At 51.5% G+C, this 17,258-nt stretch overlaps 1 protein-coding gene across 1 annotated transcript in view; it reads right to left on the reverse strand.

Annotated features, from left to right (window-relative positions):
- TppII (Tripeptidyl-peptidase II) overlaps window positions 1-17,258 on the reverse strand; it is a 236,372-nt gene that overhangs the window by 73,013 nt on the left and 146,101 nt on the right. Inside the window, exon 25 of the mRNA XM_075873097.1 lies at window positions 13,905-14,010. Within this exon, the coding sequence (XP_075729212.1) occupies window positions 13,905-14,010 (106 nt within the window). The remainder of the gene's footprint in view (window positions 1-13,904; window positions 14,011-17,258) is intronic.

A 17,258-nucleotide genomic window follows, 5' to 3' on the forward strand; every position in this document is an offset into this window, starting at 1 on the left:
TGAACTTTGTGTAGACTAACTATAAGTGTCTGCCATTCTTTTCACTTTGTAGGCATATTATATTTTGTAGTTTTTCGAAATGTAAAAATAGGATTTCGTCGTTAGCACTGCGTACATAAAAGAGCCAGCTATGACTGCAATTATATTTTGTATTGCCCTGCAATTATATTTCACAGAACTAATTAGCCAAAAGTATACACAGAGCCAGAGAACTCGTGACGCTAAAAAAGTTCTCAAAACACTCAAAACGCCGCCGATATTGCCACAAGGCAGTAGTGGGATTCGGGCATGAAGCGGTAGAGGGTCCCTGCCTGAAAGAAAAAACTAGGAAGTGAATAGAGACTGGTCCCAGCCCGCCAGTGTGCCAGGCATTGCCGTCGCGCGTAATCATCGTAAATATCGGCAAATATACATAGCCTTGTAAGATTATTGGTGGAGGTGCTGGGTACGCCTACCTGGCTTTCCCGGCAAACCAACACGGAACTTCGGAGTGGTCGCCACCTTCATTTTCCTGCAATAGCTCAACAGGCCCACCCACAAGAGCAACAGCAGCCGCAACAGCAGCCGCAACAGCAGCCGCAACAGCAGCAGCAGCAGCTGCCTCCTCTGATTCTCCTGCCTCCACGAGACCCCGGAACCTTTTCGGGCACAGGCAAGGACAAGGTGGATGTTGAAGATTGGGTCGCATTGTACGAGCGCGTGAGTGAATACTATAGGTGGGACCCTACGTTGATGCTGGCCAACGTTGTATTTTACTTGCGGGATACAGCGCTCACCTGGTATGAGACGCACGAGTCGAAGTTGACCAACTGGGACGTTTGCAAACTGAAGCTTGTGGAGTTATTCAGCAGGCCGTTTGGGCGACAGCAGGCTGCGAGGAAAGACCTGGAATGTCGCGTGCAGACATCGACAGAATCATATGTCTCTTACATACAGGACGTATTATTGGGCCTCTGTCGAAAGGTGGACGAGAACATGAGCGAAACTGACAAAATCGCTTACATATTAAAGGGAATTGCCGATGATGCCTTCAATCTGTTGATCGTTAAAGATTGCGCCACCGTCAACGCGGTTGTGAAGGAATGTCAGCGTTTCGAGCACGCCAAAAATCGTCGCATAACCCGCCAGTTTGCGCGTCTGCTTAATACTGCAGCCACTTCAACCTGCGAAGACAGCCCCAAGTTCACGCAAGCTACATCGTCCAAAAACGTCACCCGAATCGTTCGCCGCGAACTCGAAGCAATGGCTCCTGCAGCCATCGCCTCCGACGGTCCTCAAGACAACGCATCCACCGTCTCCCTCATCCAAGCCGTCGTTCGCCAAGAAATAGCAAATCTCGGCATCACACCTGTTTGCGCTGTTCGCACTACCGAGAGCTCGGCTTCTGTTAGCCAGATTCCGGTGTAGCCTTCACGCTACCCTTCCCGCTACCGGAACCCTGCTGAATGGAGAACGTCTGATGATAGACCGATCTGCTTTCACTGCTCTCGCGCCGGCCACATTGCACGCTACCGTCGCAATCGTTGGACATCCAATTCATCTTGGAACACTGGGACATGGCGTCGCTTTGAAGGCAATTCTCGCCGCTTTTCTACTTCGTACGATCCACAGCCTCCTACTAACGTTCAGGGCCGAAGGTTCAGCCGGTCACCATCACCCCAAGGCCGCCGATCTCTCTCGCCGATGATTTCTCGATCCAGGTCCCCTGCACGACCTGGGCCCTCAACCTCGGCAAACTAGACCATGCAGCTCCCGGACGTGACGCTGCATTAACGACCCATTCTGCAAATCCTCTGTTGACGATTCCTACACGCCGCAATATTTTGGACCTTTTGGTGGATGACGTTACCGTTACAGCCCTCATAGACACTGGCGCACAAATTTCAGTCATGAGCGCTGCTCTCTGTAGTAAACTGCGAAAAGTGATCACGCCTCCTGTTAATTGTGCAGTAATGCTTGCCGACGGGAGCATATCTACCGTTCTCGGCATGTGCACCTCTCGCATGTGTATTGTTGGGTGCCAGACCATCGTATTGTTCACCGTGCTTGAGCAGTGCCCACATGACGTGTGGGGGTGCTGACACCCCCCCTGTAAAGTTGTCTGCGCCGCGTGGCGCACGTGTCTCGCCCCAAGGCTTCGTTTCGGTGGTGACCACCGCCGGGCGATAGATGGCGTTGTGTTCGCTTTTTGAGTACCACTGTTGGTAGAGTGGTAGCGCCGGCAGTGGTCCCTGGCGGAAGGCAGGCCTTGGCGGTGGGCGAGCGTTGAGCGAGCCTCTTCTGCGCGTGGCGGCTGCCGCGAACGGTTGTCTGTAGCGCGGGTCCCCGGTGCTCGGCACCGCGGGCTTGGCGCCGGGGTCCCGCGTGTAAAGTCAGGCGTTGGCGATGCCGCCTTGGGTATGTGCTAGTGTGTTGGGTGTGTTAGTGTGTGTTTATCATGCTATTGTGTGTTTAGTGTGTCCCTGCGTTATGTTGTTTGTATGGTAGCGTGTTAGTTAAAATTGATGTATCATTCGGCGGACGATATCGTCGTCTAAATTAGTTAATAAATGTGTGCATGTTGGGTGCTGTACCGACCGCGTCTACGGTGTCCGTTCACTCCAAGAGCGTGGCGTGGCGATGCGCTCGTTCACCTCGCCGAGACCCCCACACTGGCTGCCCAACGTGGAGCTCTTGGAGTATCGGACGACAGTTTTTGCGGTTCGGTACAGGGATTTTGTTAGAGCCGGAGTAGAGTAGGCCTAGGGGGGACTTATTTGCTAGCGTCGGTGGTGTGCTTTGTTGAGAAGCGAGGAGATTGGTTTTGTAACGTGTTTCAATTTGTCGGCAAGTTGACTTTCTATTTATTTTTTTTGCTCGCAAGTGTTGTTATTTTTTGTTGTTAGTTTTCAAAAACGTTGTTGAATTAGGACGAGAGCCATGCGGTCCGCATCCTGGGGCGAGCAAGGCCTAGAGCACGTGGTTTGTAGGCCAGGCCCGAAGCGAGTGAGTACGGAAGCCTCGTGGGTGGTCCGATTTTCTGTGAATAGCTTCTTCTATCTCTTTGGGCTCAGGGAGCCGGGCGTCGTTGCTGACTTGTATTGCGGCTCGACGCCGAGGCGTCGTGACACCGCCCGGGGCGGTGGACGCCGATCGCTCGGTAAGCTGCTGTGTGCGGCGAGCGATAGGGCCACCTCACAGAGTGGACGTCTCCTCGCGGCTGCCTCTTCTGCGCCTAGGCTGGGTGCTGGGTGGATGCCGGTTGTTGCCGAGCGACTCATTAGGCCTAAGGCTCTACGCAGCCGCCTGTCGCACGTGGCACAACTAGGTGGATCGTGGCGTTGAGGTGTCGCGCTCCGCTTCCCTCACTTTTTTTTTCTTGTGAGCACGAGTTAGGAAAAGTGATTTTTGTTTTTATTTTGATGGGCGTCTCGGCCGCCACCGATGTATTAGCTAGCAGTACTGACCACCGTACCACGTGGCCGAAAAGCCTGAAGCTCCCTCCCCTGGGCCGCGCTCCTTTGTTTCTTTCGAGTTTTGTTTTTTGTCGATGTATTCAGCGGGAGGGATGTCATCCACGGCCGGCTGTCCTGCACATCGTCAGCGTCGTTGGCCAGGAATGCGGTCGTGAGGTCGGGCGATGGAGATGCCTGGGACCTGCGCAACTGCCTGCAGTCCGGCGCCCTCGCGAGTGCTGGTCGCAACTGGAAGACGTGTCGGCGCTAGCGACAGATCGTCGCGCCGATGGCAACGTTGCTGTTGCGGGGCCGGTACTGAGGTGAAGTCTAGCCGGACAGTGCAGCAGTGTCGACCGGCGGCGGTGTCGTGGTGCAAGGACATTGTGGTCGTGCGATATTATTTTTTTGTTAAAGCTTGTGTAGCTATTTTTTGATTTCGGGGTATGGTTTGATTTAAGGTTGGGGGAATGTGGGGGTGCTGACACCCCCCCTGTAAAGTTGTCTGCGCCGCGTGGCGCACGTGTCTCGCCCCAAGGCTTCGTTTCGGTGGTGACCACCGCCGGGCGATAGATGGCGTTGTGTTCGCTTTTTGAGTACCACTGTTGGTAGAGTGGTAGCGCCGGCAGTGGTCCCTGGCGGAAGGCAGGCCTTGGCGGTGGGCGAGCGTTGAGCGAGCCTCTTCTGCGCGTGGCGGCTGCCGCGAACGGTTGTCTGTAGCGCGGGTCCCCGGTGCTCGGCACCGCGGGCTTGGCGCCGGGGTCCCGCGTGTAAAGTCAGGCGTTGGCGATGCCGCCTTGGGTATGTGCTAGTGTGTTGGGTGTGTTAGTGTGTGTTTATCATGCTATTGTGTGTTTAGTGTGTCCCTGCGTTATGTTGTTTGTATGGTAGCGTGTTAGTTAAAATTGATGTATCATTCGGCGGACGATATCGTCGTCTAAATTAGTTAATAAATGTATGTATGTTGTGTGCTTTGTACCGACCGTGTCCACTGTGTCCGTTCACTCCAAGAGCGTGGCGTGGCGATGCGCGCGTTCGCCGCGCCGAGACCCCACAGACGTGATTCTTGGTCTTGACTTTCTCTCTGCGCACTCCGCCCTTATCGACTGCTCTACGGGTCTTCTTCAACTGGAACAGCCTTTTGACGCCGCTGTTACCCGTGATGCTCAAAGTCGCCTTTGTGCCACCGAGTTCCTGCTTCTTCCGCCGCAAGCCGCGACTTACGTGCAGCTCGTGTGTGATCCGCCTGTGCGCGATGGTGAATATCTCGTTTCGCCTATTACCGACGTTGTGCTAAAGCACTCCATTGCTGTCCCGCACACCGTGGTGAGAGTACGCCACAACCAGACCCATCTGTCTCTTTTGAACTTTGGTTTCTCCATTGGCTAACCTCCCTGTCCTTCCTCATTTATTCCTCTTCCTTGGTTTCTCCACGCACGTGCTGCCTGCTGGTAATAAACTAGGCGTCATGTCGTCGTTGCAAGAGTGTGATATTTCTGAACTGTTGGCTCAGCAACCTACTCTGCACGTCAACTTGCTCACTGCGCCCAACCTGTCAAGCATTGACATTGCCAAAATGATAGCGCCAGATCTTTCGCCCTCCGAAGCACAAGACCTCCACCGTCTGTTGAACATCCTATGCGGACATATTTGATCTTGACAACCGCCCTTTAGGCCAGACATCAGTTGTGACCCATCACATCAACACCGGCGATGCCAACCCAATTCATCGCCGCCCTTACCGCGTCTCCGCTGCCGAACGCTCTGTCATCCAGAAAGAGGTCAAGAAAATGCTCGCCAAAGGCGTCGTCGAACACTCATCTAGTCCGTGGGTTGTCACGAGGTTGTGATACACGCAGCACTTGAGAGGAAGCACGCAGGAGTCAGGGCGGTGTCAGGCGAACTGTTTATTGGGCGAACTTGTGCCCAGCAAAACAGGGCCAAACACAACTCACAGCAACAGCGGCGTGAACAGTCGTCGGCCGACGGAAAAAAAAAAAGACCCCCAGTGGCGCACTGCGCCGGCTTTTTATACACGCGTCGTGACGCGTTCCAGAGTGGCATACAAGATAAACGCGGCCTGCGTTGCGCTTAACAGAAAGTGATAGCGTCTTCCTTCGTAAACCAAAAGAACCGCACGTGTCAGTCTTTTATACACGCGTCATAACGCGTTCCAGAGTGGCATACAAGATAAACCCGGCCTGCGTTGCGCTTAACAGAAAGTGATAGCGGCTTTCTTCGTAAACCAAAAGAACCGCACGTGTCACTACCCCCCTCTGAAAAAGCATCGTCCCGATGCTAAAGACAGAACATAAGAGAGAGTACATGCAATAAATTACATTAACAATGCGTCACAGCTAATCAGCGCGCGTAATAAGGTTTAAGTCGCACCACGTGTACGACTTCGGGTCGTGCACGGCGTCGTTGGGATGACGTTAAGCCATCGGGCACGACCTCATAGTCCAGTTCACCACGACGTCGGACTACCTTGTAGGGTCCAAAGTAGCGTCGCAGGAGCTTCTCAGACAATCCCCGTCGTCGTATCGGCGTCCAGACCCAGACAAGGTCGCCGGGTTGGTATTCGGTGTGGTGTCGTCGAAGGTTGTAGTGGCGCCTGTCGACCGTCTGTTGGCTCTTGATATGCAGGCGGGCTAGCTGTCGAGCTTCTTCAGCGCGATCCAGGTAGCTGGCGACATCGAGGTCTTCTTCGTCGGTGCCGACCGGTAGCATGGCGTCAAGCGTCGTTGTTGGGCTCCGTCCGTAGACGAGCTTGTATGGAGCAAACTGCGTCGTTTCCTGCACGGCCGTGTTGTACGCGAAGGTTACATACGGGAGTATGGCGTCCCACGTCTTGTGCTCGACGTCCACGTACATGGCCAGCATGTCGGCGATGGTCTTATTTAGACGCTCGGTGAGGCCATTCGTCTGTGGGTGATACGCGGTGGTTCGGCGGTGGCTTGTCTGACTGTACCTCAAGATCGCTTGCGTTAGGTCAGCCGTAAAGGCCGTACCTCTGTCGGTGATGAGGACCTCGGGGGCTCCGTGGCGGAGGACGATGTTCTCAATGAAGAACTTGGCGACCTTGGCGGCAGTGCCCTTGGGCAAGGCCCTTGTTTCGGCATAGCGGGTGAGGTAGTCAGTCACTACGACAATCCATTTGTTGCCAGAAGTTGACGTCGGGAACGGCCCCAGTAAGTCCATGCCGATTTGTTGGAATGGCCGTTGAGGTGGTTCGACGGGTTGCAGAAGTCCGGCTGGCCTAGTTGTCGGCGTCTTGCGTCGCTGACAGTCTCTGCATGTTTTTACGTAGTGGGCGACGTCGGCAGTGAGGCGAGGCCAATAGTACTTCTCTTGTATTCGTGACAGTGTGCGGGAAACACCCAGATGTCCGGCTGTCGGGTCGTCGTGTAATGCTTCCAGAACCTCTGGACGTAACGCTGAAGGTACCATGAGGAGGTGGTCGGCGCGGAGCGGCGAGAAGTTCTTCTTCGGGAGGACGTTGTTTCGCAGGAAAAACGAAGCCAGTCCTCGGCGGAATACTTTCGGCACGTCGGCGGTCTTGCCTTGCAGGTAGTCCATGAGGATCTTGAGCTCAGGGTCAGCTCGTTGGCGTTCCGCGAAGTCGTCGGTACTTATGGGTCCCAGGAAAGAGTCGTCGTCCTGGTCATCCTGGGGCGGCGGATCAACAGGGGCGCGAGACAAGCAGTCGGCGTCGGAGTGCTTTCGTCCGCTCTTGTAGACGACGGTGATGTCAAATTCTTGTAGTCTGAGACTCCACCGTGCGAGGCGCCCTGATGGATCCTTCAAGTTAGCTAGCCAACACAAGGCGTGGTGGTCACTCATGACTTTGAAAGGCCTGCCGTACAGGTAGGGGCGAAACTTTGATGTAGCCCAGATGATGGCAAGGCATTCCTTTTCTGTCGTGGAATAATTGGCTTCTGCCTTCGAAAGTGACCGGCTAGCGTAACTGATGACCCTTTCAAGTCCGTCGGTCCTCTGCACGATCACGGCGCCGAGCCCTGTGCTGCTTGCGTCCATGTGAATTTCGGTGTCAGCTTCTTCGTCGAAGTGCGCCAGTATTGGCGGCGTTTGCAGGCGTCGCTTTAATTCTTGAAATGCCTCGACTTGCGGCGTTTCCCATTTGAAGTCGACGTCGGCCTTCGTGAGGTACGTCAGTGGCTCGGCGATCCGCGAAAAGTTCTTCACGAAGCGCCTGTAATAAGCGCAGAGGCCAAGAAATCGGCGTACTGCTTTCTTGTCGGTGGGTGCAGGAAAGTCGGCGATTGCAGCTGTTTTCTGTGGATCAGGGAGCACTCCCGACTTGCTGATAACGTGGCCAAGGAACAATAGTTCCTCGTAGGCGGAGCGGCACTTTTCTGGCTTCAGGGTAAGTCCCGAGGCTTTGATTACCCGAAGAACAGCTTCAAGGCGCCGGAGGTGCTCGTCGAAGTTGGAAGAAAATACGACTACGTCGTCCAAGTAGACGAGGCAAGTCTGCCACTTCAAGCCTGCGAGTACTGTGTCCATAACCCGTTGGAACGTCGCAGGCGCCGAGCAAAGACCAAAGGGCATGACCTTAAACTCGAATAGGCCGTCTGGTGTTATGAAGGCAGTCTTCTCTCGGTCTCTCTCGTCTACTTCGATTTGCCAGTAGCCGGTTTTGAGATCCATCGACGAAAAATACTTGGCGTTGTAGAGTCTGTCCAGAGCATCGTCTATCCGTGGGAGGGGATACACGTCTTTCTTCGTGATCTTGTTCAGGCGACGATAATCGACGCAAAAACGTAGGGTTCCGTCCTTCTTCTTCACCAACACCACGGGTGATGCCCACGGACTCGTAGACGGCTGAATGATGTCGTCACGCAGCATTTCGTCGACTTGTTGCTTGATGGCCTCGCGTTCCCGTGCAGAAACTCGGTAGGGGCTCTGACGGAGCGGAAGGGCATATTCGTCGGTTATGACGCGATGTTTCGCGAGAGGGGTCTGACGAAGCCTCGACGACGACGAGAAGCAGTCCTTGTATCGGTGGAGTAAGGCTTTGAGCTCCTTTTGTTGCTGCCTGGAAAGGCTTTGATTGACGTCGAAGGCGGGCGCGGACACTGCTGTCGACGTTGCGGCTCCCTGAGAATCGGTGAGGGCGAAGACATTGCTCGCTTCCACAAATTCGCTTAGATGTGCTACCGTCGTGCCCCTATTCAAGTGCCTATATTCGTTGCTGAAGTTCGTCACCATTACCTTGGCTTCGCCGTTATGAAGCTTGGCTATGCCTCTTGCGACGCACATCTGACGGTTTAGGAGCAGGTGCTGGTCGCCTTCGATGACACCTTGTAAGTTGGTAGACACTTTGGTGCCGACGGAAATGATGACGCTCGACAGTGGCGGGATGGTTACCTGCTCTTCTGTCACATTCAAGGCACTGTGAGCGACGTTGCAGTCTGACGCCGTTGCATTATCCGTGGACAGCGTGATTGACCTGGATCTTAGGTCGATGAGGCGACTTGGGGCTGAGACGATGGCAACATGCAGTGCAGTTCTTCATGAACAATAGCGCGTATGGTCTCACGCAGGTCGTCGGGGCAGAGTCCTCGGACTTCTGCGACGTCTGGCGACATGCGCCGATCGTATTGGCTGGTCCGCATTTCAAGAGTCTTCTCGATGGTGGTAGCCTCGGAGAGGAACTCTTGTACCGTCTTTGGCGGGGTTCTGATCAGTCCGGCGAAGAGCTCCTGCTTCACTCCTCGCATAAGCAGGCGAACCTTCTTTTCCTCAGACATGTCGGCGTCGGCGTGGCGGAAAAGTCGCGTCATCTCCTCCGTGAAGATCGTTACGTTTTCGTTGGGGAGCTGCACCCGAGTTTCAAGCAGTGATGCGGCTCTTTTCTTCCGCACGACGCTTGCAAAGGTGCGCAGGAAAGCAACGCGGAAGTCGTCCCAGGTTCGAAGCGTTGACTCGCGGTTCTCGAACCAAGTCCTTGCGGCGTCTTCCAGGTAAAAATACACATGACACAGCTTGTCGTCCGGGTCCCACTTATTGAGGGCTGCGGCGCGGTCGTAAATGTCAAGCCAGCTTTCCGGGTCTTCGTAGGTCGATCCGCGGAAGGTAGGCGGCTCTTTGGGCTGGTTGACGACCACGGTTGCCGAAGACCTTGCTTCCGTCATCGTGGATGCCGGCTTCGTAGCAGCCTTTGTTTTCTTGTCCTTGTCGGGGAGTGGCAGGTATTCGGGCGGTAGTCCTTGTTGTCTTCGGCTCACTCGAACGACCGAGTCGGCGTCGTCCTCTTGGCGGCTTGGGCTTGGCTCACGGCTGGACGGGGGCGTACGGTACATGGACCGAGAAGCACCTCCACCAGATGTCACGAGGTTGTGATACACGCAGCACTTGAGAGGAAGCACGCAGGAGTCAGGGCGGTGTCAGGCGAACTGTTTATTGGGCGAACTTGTGCCCAGCAAAACAGGGCCAAACACAACTCACAGCAACAGCGGCGTGAACAGTCGTCGGCCGACGGAAAAAAAAAAAAGACCCCCAGTGGCGCACTGCGCCGGCTTTTTATACACGCGTCGTGACGCGTTCCAGAGTGGCATACAAGATAAACGCGGCCTGCGTTGCGCTTAACAGAAAGTGATAGCGTCTTCCTTCGTATACCAAAAGAACCGCACGTGTCAGTCTTTTATACACGCGTCATAACGCGTTCCAGAGTGGCATACAAGATAAACGCGGCCTGCGTTGCGCTTAACAGAAAGTGATAGCGGCTTTCTTCGTAAACCAAAAGAACCGCACGTGTCACCCCGGTCGTGCTTGTCAAGAAGAAGGACAACACATGGCGGTTTCGCGTTGACTATAGACATCTCAACAAGGTCACTAAGAAGGACGTTTAACCCTTACCAAGAATAGATGACGCCCTTGACTGACTTCATGGCGCAAAGTTTTTCTCGTCCATTGACCTTCGATCTGGTTATTGGCAGATCGCTGTTGACCCACGGGACCGAGAAAAAAGAGCATTTGTAACACCCGATGGGTTATACCAATTTAAAGTAATGCCGTTTGGGCTTTGTAATGCGCCGGCCACCTTTAAGCGCATGATGGATTCCCTTCTGCGCGGCTTCAAATGGTCCACTTGCTTATGCTACTTAGATGATACAATTGTTTTTTCACCGACGTTCACAAGCCATCTTGAGTGACTGTCCAGTATTCTCCAAGTATTCCGCAACGCTGGTCTCCAGCTGAACTCCTCCAAATGCCGTTTCGGCCGTCGCGAAATAACTGTACTTGGTCACCTCGTTAACACATCTGGGGTACAGCCCGATCCGGACAAAATTCGCGCAGTGACTCAATTTCCCGTGCCCTCTTCTCCTAAGGATGTCCGAAGCTTCCTTGGTTTGTGCTCCTATTTTCGCCGCTTCATCCGGAATTTCGCCGATATTGCGCGGCCTCTCACCGAGCTTCTTAAAAAAGATGTCCCATTTACTTGGAATTCACCTCTAAGTACTGCATTTTCAGCGCTCATTGCAGCCCTCACGACTACGCCAATATTAGCCCACTTCGATCAGACTGCCCCGACAGAAGTTCGTACGGAGGCGAGTGGCCACGGAATTGGTGCTGTTTTAGCTCAGCGTCAGCATGGACGTGACTGTGTCATCGCCTACGCCAGCCGCCTTTTATCCCCTGCCGAGAGGAACTATTCTATCACTGAAAGAGTGTGTCTTGCTCTTGTTTGGGCTGTCGCTAAATTTCGCCCGTACCTCTTCGGCCGCAGTTTTACTGTTGTAACGGATCATCATGCACTCTGCTGGCTTTCCTCGCTCAAGGATCCCACGGGACGTCTCGGTCGTTGGTCTCTCCGCCTCCAAGAATACACCTTCTCGGTCGTGTATAAATCTGGTCACCTCCATCAAGACGCCGACTGCCTGTCACAGTATCCAGTGGATCCACCAGACGCCACAGAGAGGGCTACGGAGGCTTGCGTCTTATCAATGTCAGACTTTCTTGATATCCCTTCTGAGCAACGCCGCGACCCAGATTTACTTGCCATCATAGAAAGCCTGAGTTCCGCTACTCCACCCACTTCTCTGAACTTGTATTTCCTTCAGGAAGGTGTTCTCTACCGCCACAACATGCGACCTAATGGTCCTGACCGCCTTCTCGTCGGGCCTTCCCATTTGCATGTAGATGTTCTCCGACAGCTTCAAGATGAACCTGCCGCTGGTCACCTGGGAGTCACCTGCACTTATGATCGCGTCCGGCGCCGTTCTTTCTGGCCACGCCTATATCGCTCTGTGCAAAAGTATGATGCCAGCTGCGACCTTTGTCAACATCGAAAACGACCAACATCGCTTCCAGCTGGCCTTCTTAACCCTATTGAGATCCCTGCTGAACCAGTCTACCGCGTAGGGCTCGACCTTCTCGAGCCATTTCCCACTTCTACGTCCAGGAACAAATGGGTTGCCGTGGCGACCGACTACGCGACAGGTTACGCGATCACCCGCGCTCTTCCAACCAGCTGCGCTACCGATGTTGCCGACTTTCTACTGCATGACATCATATTGCATCACGGCGCTTCTCGACAGCTCGTTACTGACCAAGGCTGATACTTTTTTATCTCACGTCGTCCAGGATATCGTACGTTCCTGTTCCACAAACCACAAGTTCACAACGGCATACCATCCACAAACTAACGGACTTACAGAGCGCCTGAATCGCACTATCACGGATATGTTGTCAATGTATGTTTCTCCAGACCACCGTGACTGGGACGCAACGTTACCCTACGTCACCTTCGTTTACAACTCCTCCAGGCATGACACTGCTGGCTATTCCCCGTTCTACCTTCTTTATGGACGGGAACCCTCTCTGCCTCTTGATACACTCCTTCCCGCTGGTTCAAGCTCCCCTGTCACATACGTCCGCGATGCCATAAAGCGAGCCGACGCAGCACGACAGATTGCCCGAGAACGACTCGTACTTTCTCAAGCCTCTCAAAAAGATCGATACGATCGTCACCACCGCGATGTTTCCTATGCACCAGGTTCTCTCGTACTCTTGTGGACCCCATGTCATCACATCGGCCTCTCAGAAAAACTTTTGTTTCGCTATGACGGACCATACAAAGTCCTCCGCAAGATCACCAACCTCGCCTACAAGATACAGCGAGTCGTCGACGAAGCGCACTCAATGCCACCACCATCCACTGTTGTGCACGTCGTAATACTGAAGCCTTATGTGTCACCCAACACTCCCCTTTCGTGAAAAGCGCCGGGTCGGCGCTTTAACGCCGCGGGGTAGTGCCATAAGGCAGTAGTGGGATTGGGGCATAAAGCGGTAGAGGGTCCCTGCCTGAAAGAAAAGATAGGGACTGGTCCCAGCCCGCCAGTGTGCCAGGCATTGCCGTCGCGCGTAATCATCATAAATATCGGCAAATATACGTTTCCTTGTAAGAATATTTTCACAATAACGGAAAATTGGCAGTGCCTCGTTTATGCTCAAGCCATGATTGTCTGAAATGGGCCTGGCATGACCCGAACTATTTGGACCCGGGTCGGGTACGGGCTACATTTGAAAGCACCAGACTGGGCAAGTCGGAGCATGACCTTTTCAAGCCAGGCAGGGCCCGGGCCGAAAAAAATCGGCCCGTGCAGTGCTATAATGTCAACATGAGCAGCATTGGTTGTGAGCGAAAAATCATCTTGCCCATGGCCAAAAAATCTGGAAAGATGTAAATAACATAAAATAAATAAATATTTCCAGATGCCAAGTGAGGATGGAACCCAAGCCATTTGAGTGGGAAGCAGGCGTTCTACCACACAGTCATGCGCCGGCTTGAAAATACAGTGAAAATAACTTCTTCCACTTGGGAAATGCAGTGAAAATAACTTTCATGCTTTTTAAAACACACAAGCCCTACATACAAGCTTCAAAATACATCATGTCATAATGTGAAATCTGACAACATATCGGATTAGGCCGAATAAGCTAAATTTTTTCTAGGTTGCAAGCAGAGTTTGGTTCTTGCTTTGAGTCACCGAGACGGGCACGGGCGGCTAAACTTGAACGAGTTCTGGGCCCAGACCAGGTTTGGGCTTAGAATCCTGGCCCGTGCAGTGCTCGAGTCGTGACTTCTAAAAATTATGAAGTCAGGAAGCGTGTAAGGCATGAAGGCAGTTGTCCAGTGCCAAACAAAAAGAATAGAACAGAAAACATGAGCCCAGTTCTTCAGTGCTGTTCCTGAAGATTACCACTAGCTCCGCTGCTTCACCACACGATGGCTGCCAGCACTATATTTTAGGAGTAGCTTGCTCTATCTACATGTTATAATAGAGTCCGCATGTGCAATGTGATTCTTATTTTCGTGCAATGCATTTTACATTCCGAACATCAGAAAGAGCCACTTATTCTTTGCTTCCCGTCACTCAAGGCCTTGCTGCATAGGCACGTGCTTTGTTTTAAGAGAGACCAGTAGGTACTGCTGCAACACACCTTGTCAGTGTCCAGTGACTGAATTCGTGCAAGCAACAGTGGAACATGCTTGGCATTCCGCTCCTTCAGGTCTTCAAAGAGGCTTGTTGCAGATTTTCCTTGCAGCCTGCACACACAACAATCAACCAAGTCACAACAGCCTACAAACACTGTCAGCAATTTTATCCAATCCACCAAAGTAATACAGTTGTATCCCCCTATACAAAAATCTCCTACAATGAAATTTCCTCCACAATGAATGATTTTCAATGCCCCATCAGCTGCCCACAGAAAACAATACAAAACATGTCTCGTTACAACTAATACTTTTCCTACATATTTCCGCTCAAATGAAGTTTTTGCGAGTGCTCCCCCATAAAAGAAAGGAAGCAGTATCACAGTAACTGTGTCTTTGTCGGAGTCACACTTTCTGCCACCACATGCACATCCTGGCAAGCTTTTTTCATTAGGATGCATAGAGAGATTGGCCATACACTGTCATACTGCCGGTGGGTCTGATGCACGTGCGGGCAGTGCAGAATTGTTTTTCAGAAACTCCCACCGTGAATTTGGTGCAGTGCTCGAAACTAAACTACCGCTCGTCATCACTAGCCTTGCTATCGTGAATGACAACCACGACACCATGACGGCACACGCATGACCAGCGCATACCTAGTCCAAGCGTAGCTACGTTCTGCCACGACCGCTGCGAACACAAATGTGGGCATGTCGACGGAGTTATGGCACATCCCACGAGTGCCAACTCAGAGCAATGCTGGTTGCCACAATGCTTAGAACAAAACCGCAGTAGACACAATGACAGATGGCAACAATACAGTTCTCAAAGCATGCGCACGGCTAGGGTGCACCATGGGCATTGACAAAGATGTGCAAGAGGGGCAATAGTCCCCCTCAAGCCATACCACAAGTTGCCCCCTACCCAATCCACAGTGTACTCCCCCCCCCCTCCTACAGCAGCGGTGCAACATTGGTTTTCATCCCCCCCCCCCCCCCGTAGACCGATTCCTGTTAACGCCCATGGCGCACATAAATTGAAAACAACGCTACCACTTGCTGGCACTGCGCAGAAAATCACGGCTGCTATCGTGTTGATCAATAGCAAATACACTCAAGCAGAAAACGCAGCAATAAAGCCATACTACGGTATTAGGCATTATCACTTTACTTTAGAGCTGTGCAAATAACAAAATTTTGGGAGAAAAGCAACTTAAAATATTAATGTTTGAGTGCAAATGGAATAGAATTATTTTCAAATAGTTGTCAAATATCTGTTTAATATTTTTCAAATACTTCGAAGTTAACTTACAGAGAAAAAAAAGGACTCATTTGATCTCTGCTTCAGCAGCGCTCGCGTGCTTTTACCCGCTCATGGAAGTTACGATGCGCGGGGGCATGTTATCAATTTGGAGTTGTTACAGAACATGGCGGCGACGACAAAAACCCACCGAGAGTGTCCATATAATAGCTATCACAATAATAACACAGTTTTTCACTGTAAAATAAGTGTTTTGGGTTAGATCGGCATTCAGCCCTCTTTTTGTTAAATTTTCGCATTTATTTTTCCAATTTTCATACCAAACCTGCATGTAACGAAATCATCTTTATAAGGAATTTTTCCGGAAATTTATCAATTTCGTTATACAGTAAAATCTCGATAGGACGAACACCACATTAACGAACACTTTAGATTAACGAACTTTAAAAAGTCCTGCGCCGACTGCTAATAGTTTTATTGTAAAATTATTTCACTACTCACTACTTCAGGATACCGAAATTTTCCAAATAACGAGCATTAATTTAGTTCCACATCATTCCACATCATATTAACAATGCCTAAGTACTACGAACTTATGTTCTGAAATCCGTAGTGACCACTGGAGCGGTACGCAAGCAGACGACACAGCGAACAGACGCATTGCTTCTCGGAACGCACGACGCTGCGGAGGAAAAAAAAACGAAAGGATGACTTTCTTTTCTTTCTTTTTGTTGAAACGCCCACGCTGCAGGTTTACAAGTGCTGAGGTGAGGGGTGAGGGCAACACGGGAGGGCAAGGTCAGTGAGGTAGAGTGGGAGTGAGTTGCGGAGCAGGAAGAATGAATGTGGAAAACCTGAAACAGCGAGGGAGCAGAAAACGAAACGCGAGAAATTTTCTTTTCTAGCACTTTTTTTTTTCTTCAAAAGAGGCGATGACAGCCGCGACGCTTCGGGTTTTTCTTCGGAGGCCTTGTTTGTCAGTCAAGTTCATCTCTTTTTGGTGATTACTTATTGCGTCCACAAAGCGAGTCGGCATTCGTGCTGCGATGATACTACAAATGAGTTTATCTCTGAAGCGGAACCAGTTTTTGCTAAACGAGAAAGCGAATATTCTGCGGCAACTGGAAGACAAAAAGCCTGCTGTTGTGACCAAAGAACCGAATCCCACCACAGGAATGTGAACCACAGGCCTTCGCACTGCAAAATTTGTGCTGCACGCGTCAAAAAAAAAAAATCTGACTTCGTTGAAGTAAACGTGCATTTTTCATGTTTACTTGCGCATTTGTTTTTTCTCATGAAAAACGAGTTCAAGGACCCACTGTTGTAAAGGTAAGTCGTTTTGGTCGGTGAAAAATAAATATTTATGATTAATTTTCTAGCTTTCACTATAACGACCTTCCAAAATAATAAACGAATTTCCACAGTCCTTTGCAGTTCGTTACACCGAGATTTCACTGTATCCGGGTTTAACTGTATTACCATAGCACAATACAACATGAATGTGTGTTGCCAGTTATGGCAAGACAAGCCAAAAATTTGGGATGCAACAGCACAGTTGCAACCTTAGAATCGCTTTCTGCCTGCGACCGTAGCACACGGTTATTCAGCATGCTTGCTCACAGTGTTCTGTTTTGTTTTTGTTTTCCGGCTTTTACTACCCCCACCACCGTTGCTTTTGTGCGAGTATTTATCACTGATGAAAGAATCACTGTTCCAGTCAGTAGTGTCCCTATTGATGACAAACCGTGGCAAACTGTTCGTGGGCACCAGTAGTTGATGAAAAGTACTATGGCTTACTGACACGCTTTATTTTTTCACCGATGTGCCGCCATTGTGCTGCATTGTCATGGTTGCACCAGGTCCAAAAAGCTTTCAGTGCTCATTCGAAAAAGAATTCAAGAGGGTTGCTATTTGCCATGCTGAAAAGATTACCTGTATAGCAGGAGCCGAATTCAGAGCTGCTGAAAGAGTGGTGCAGCAGTGGTGAATACAGCATAAGCAAAGTTGCACGTGTAGCGTATAGTGCTGAGGATTCTGGGGGCCGAAAGATTTAACAGCGCTCACGACACACGTGACATTAGCAGTGTGCCTGATTGGGC

This window comes from Rhipicephalus microplus, chromosome 1 (genome assembly GCF_043290135.1).
Source record: "Rhipicephalus microplus isolate Deutch F79 chromosome 1, USDA_Rmic, whole genome shotgun sequence".
Taxonomy (NCBI): Eukaryota; Metazoa; Arthropoda; class Arachnida; order Ixodida; family Ixodidae; genus Rhipicephalus; species Rhipicephalus microplus.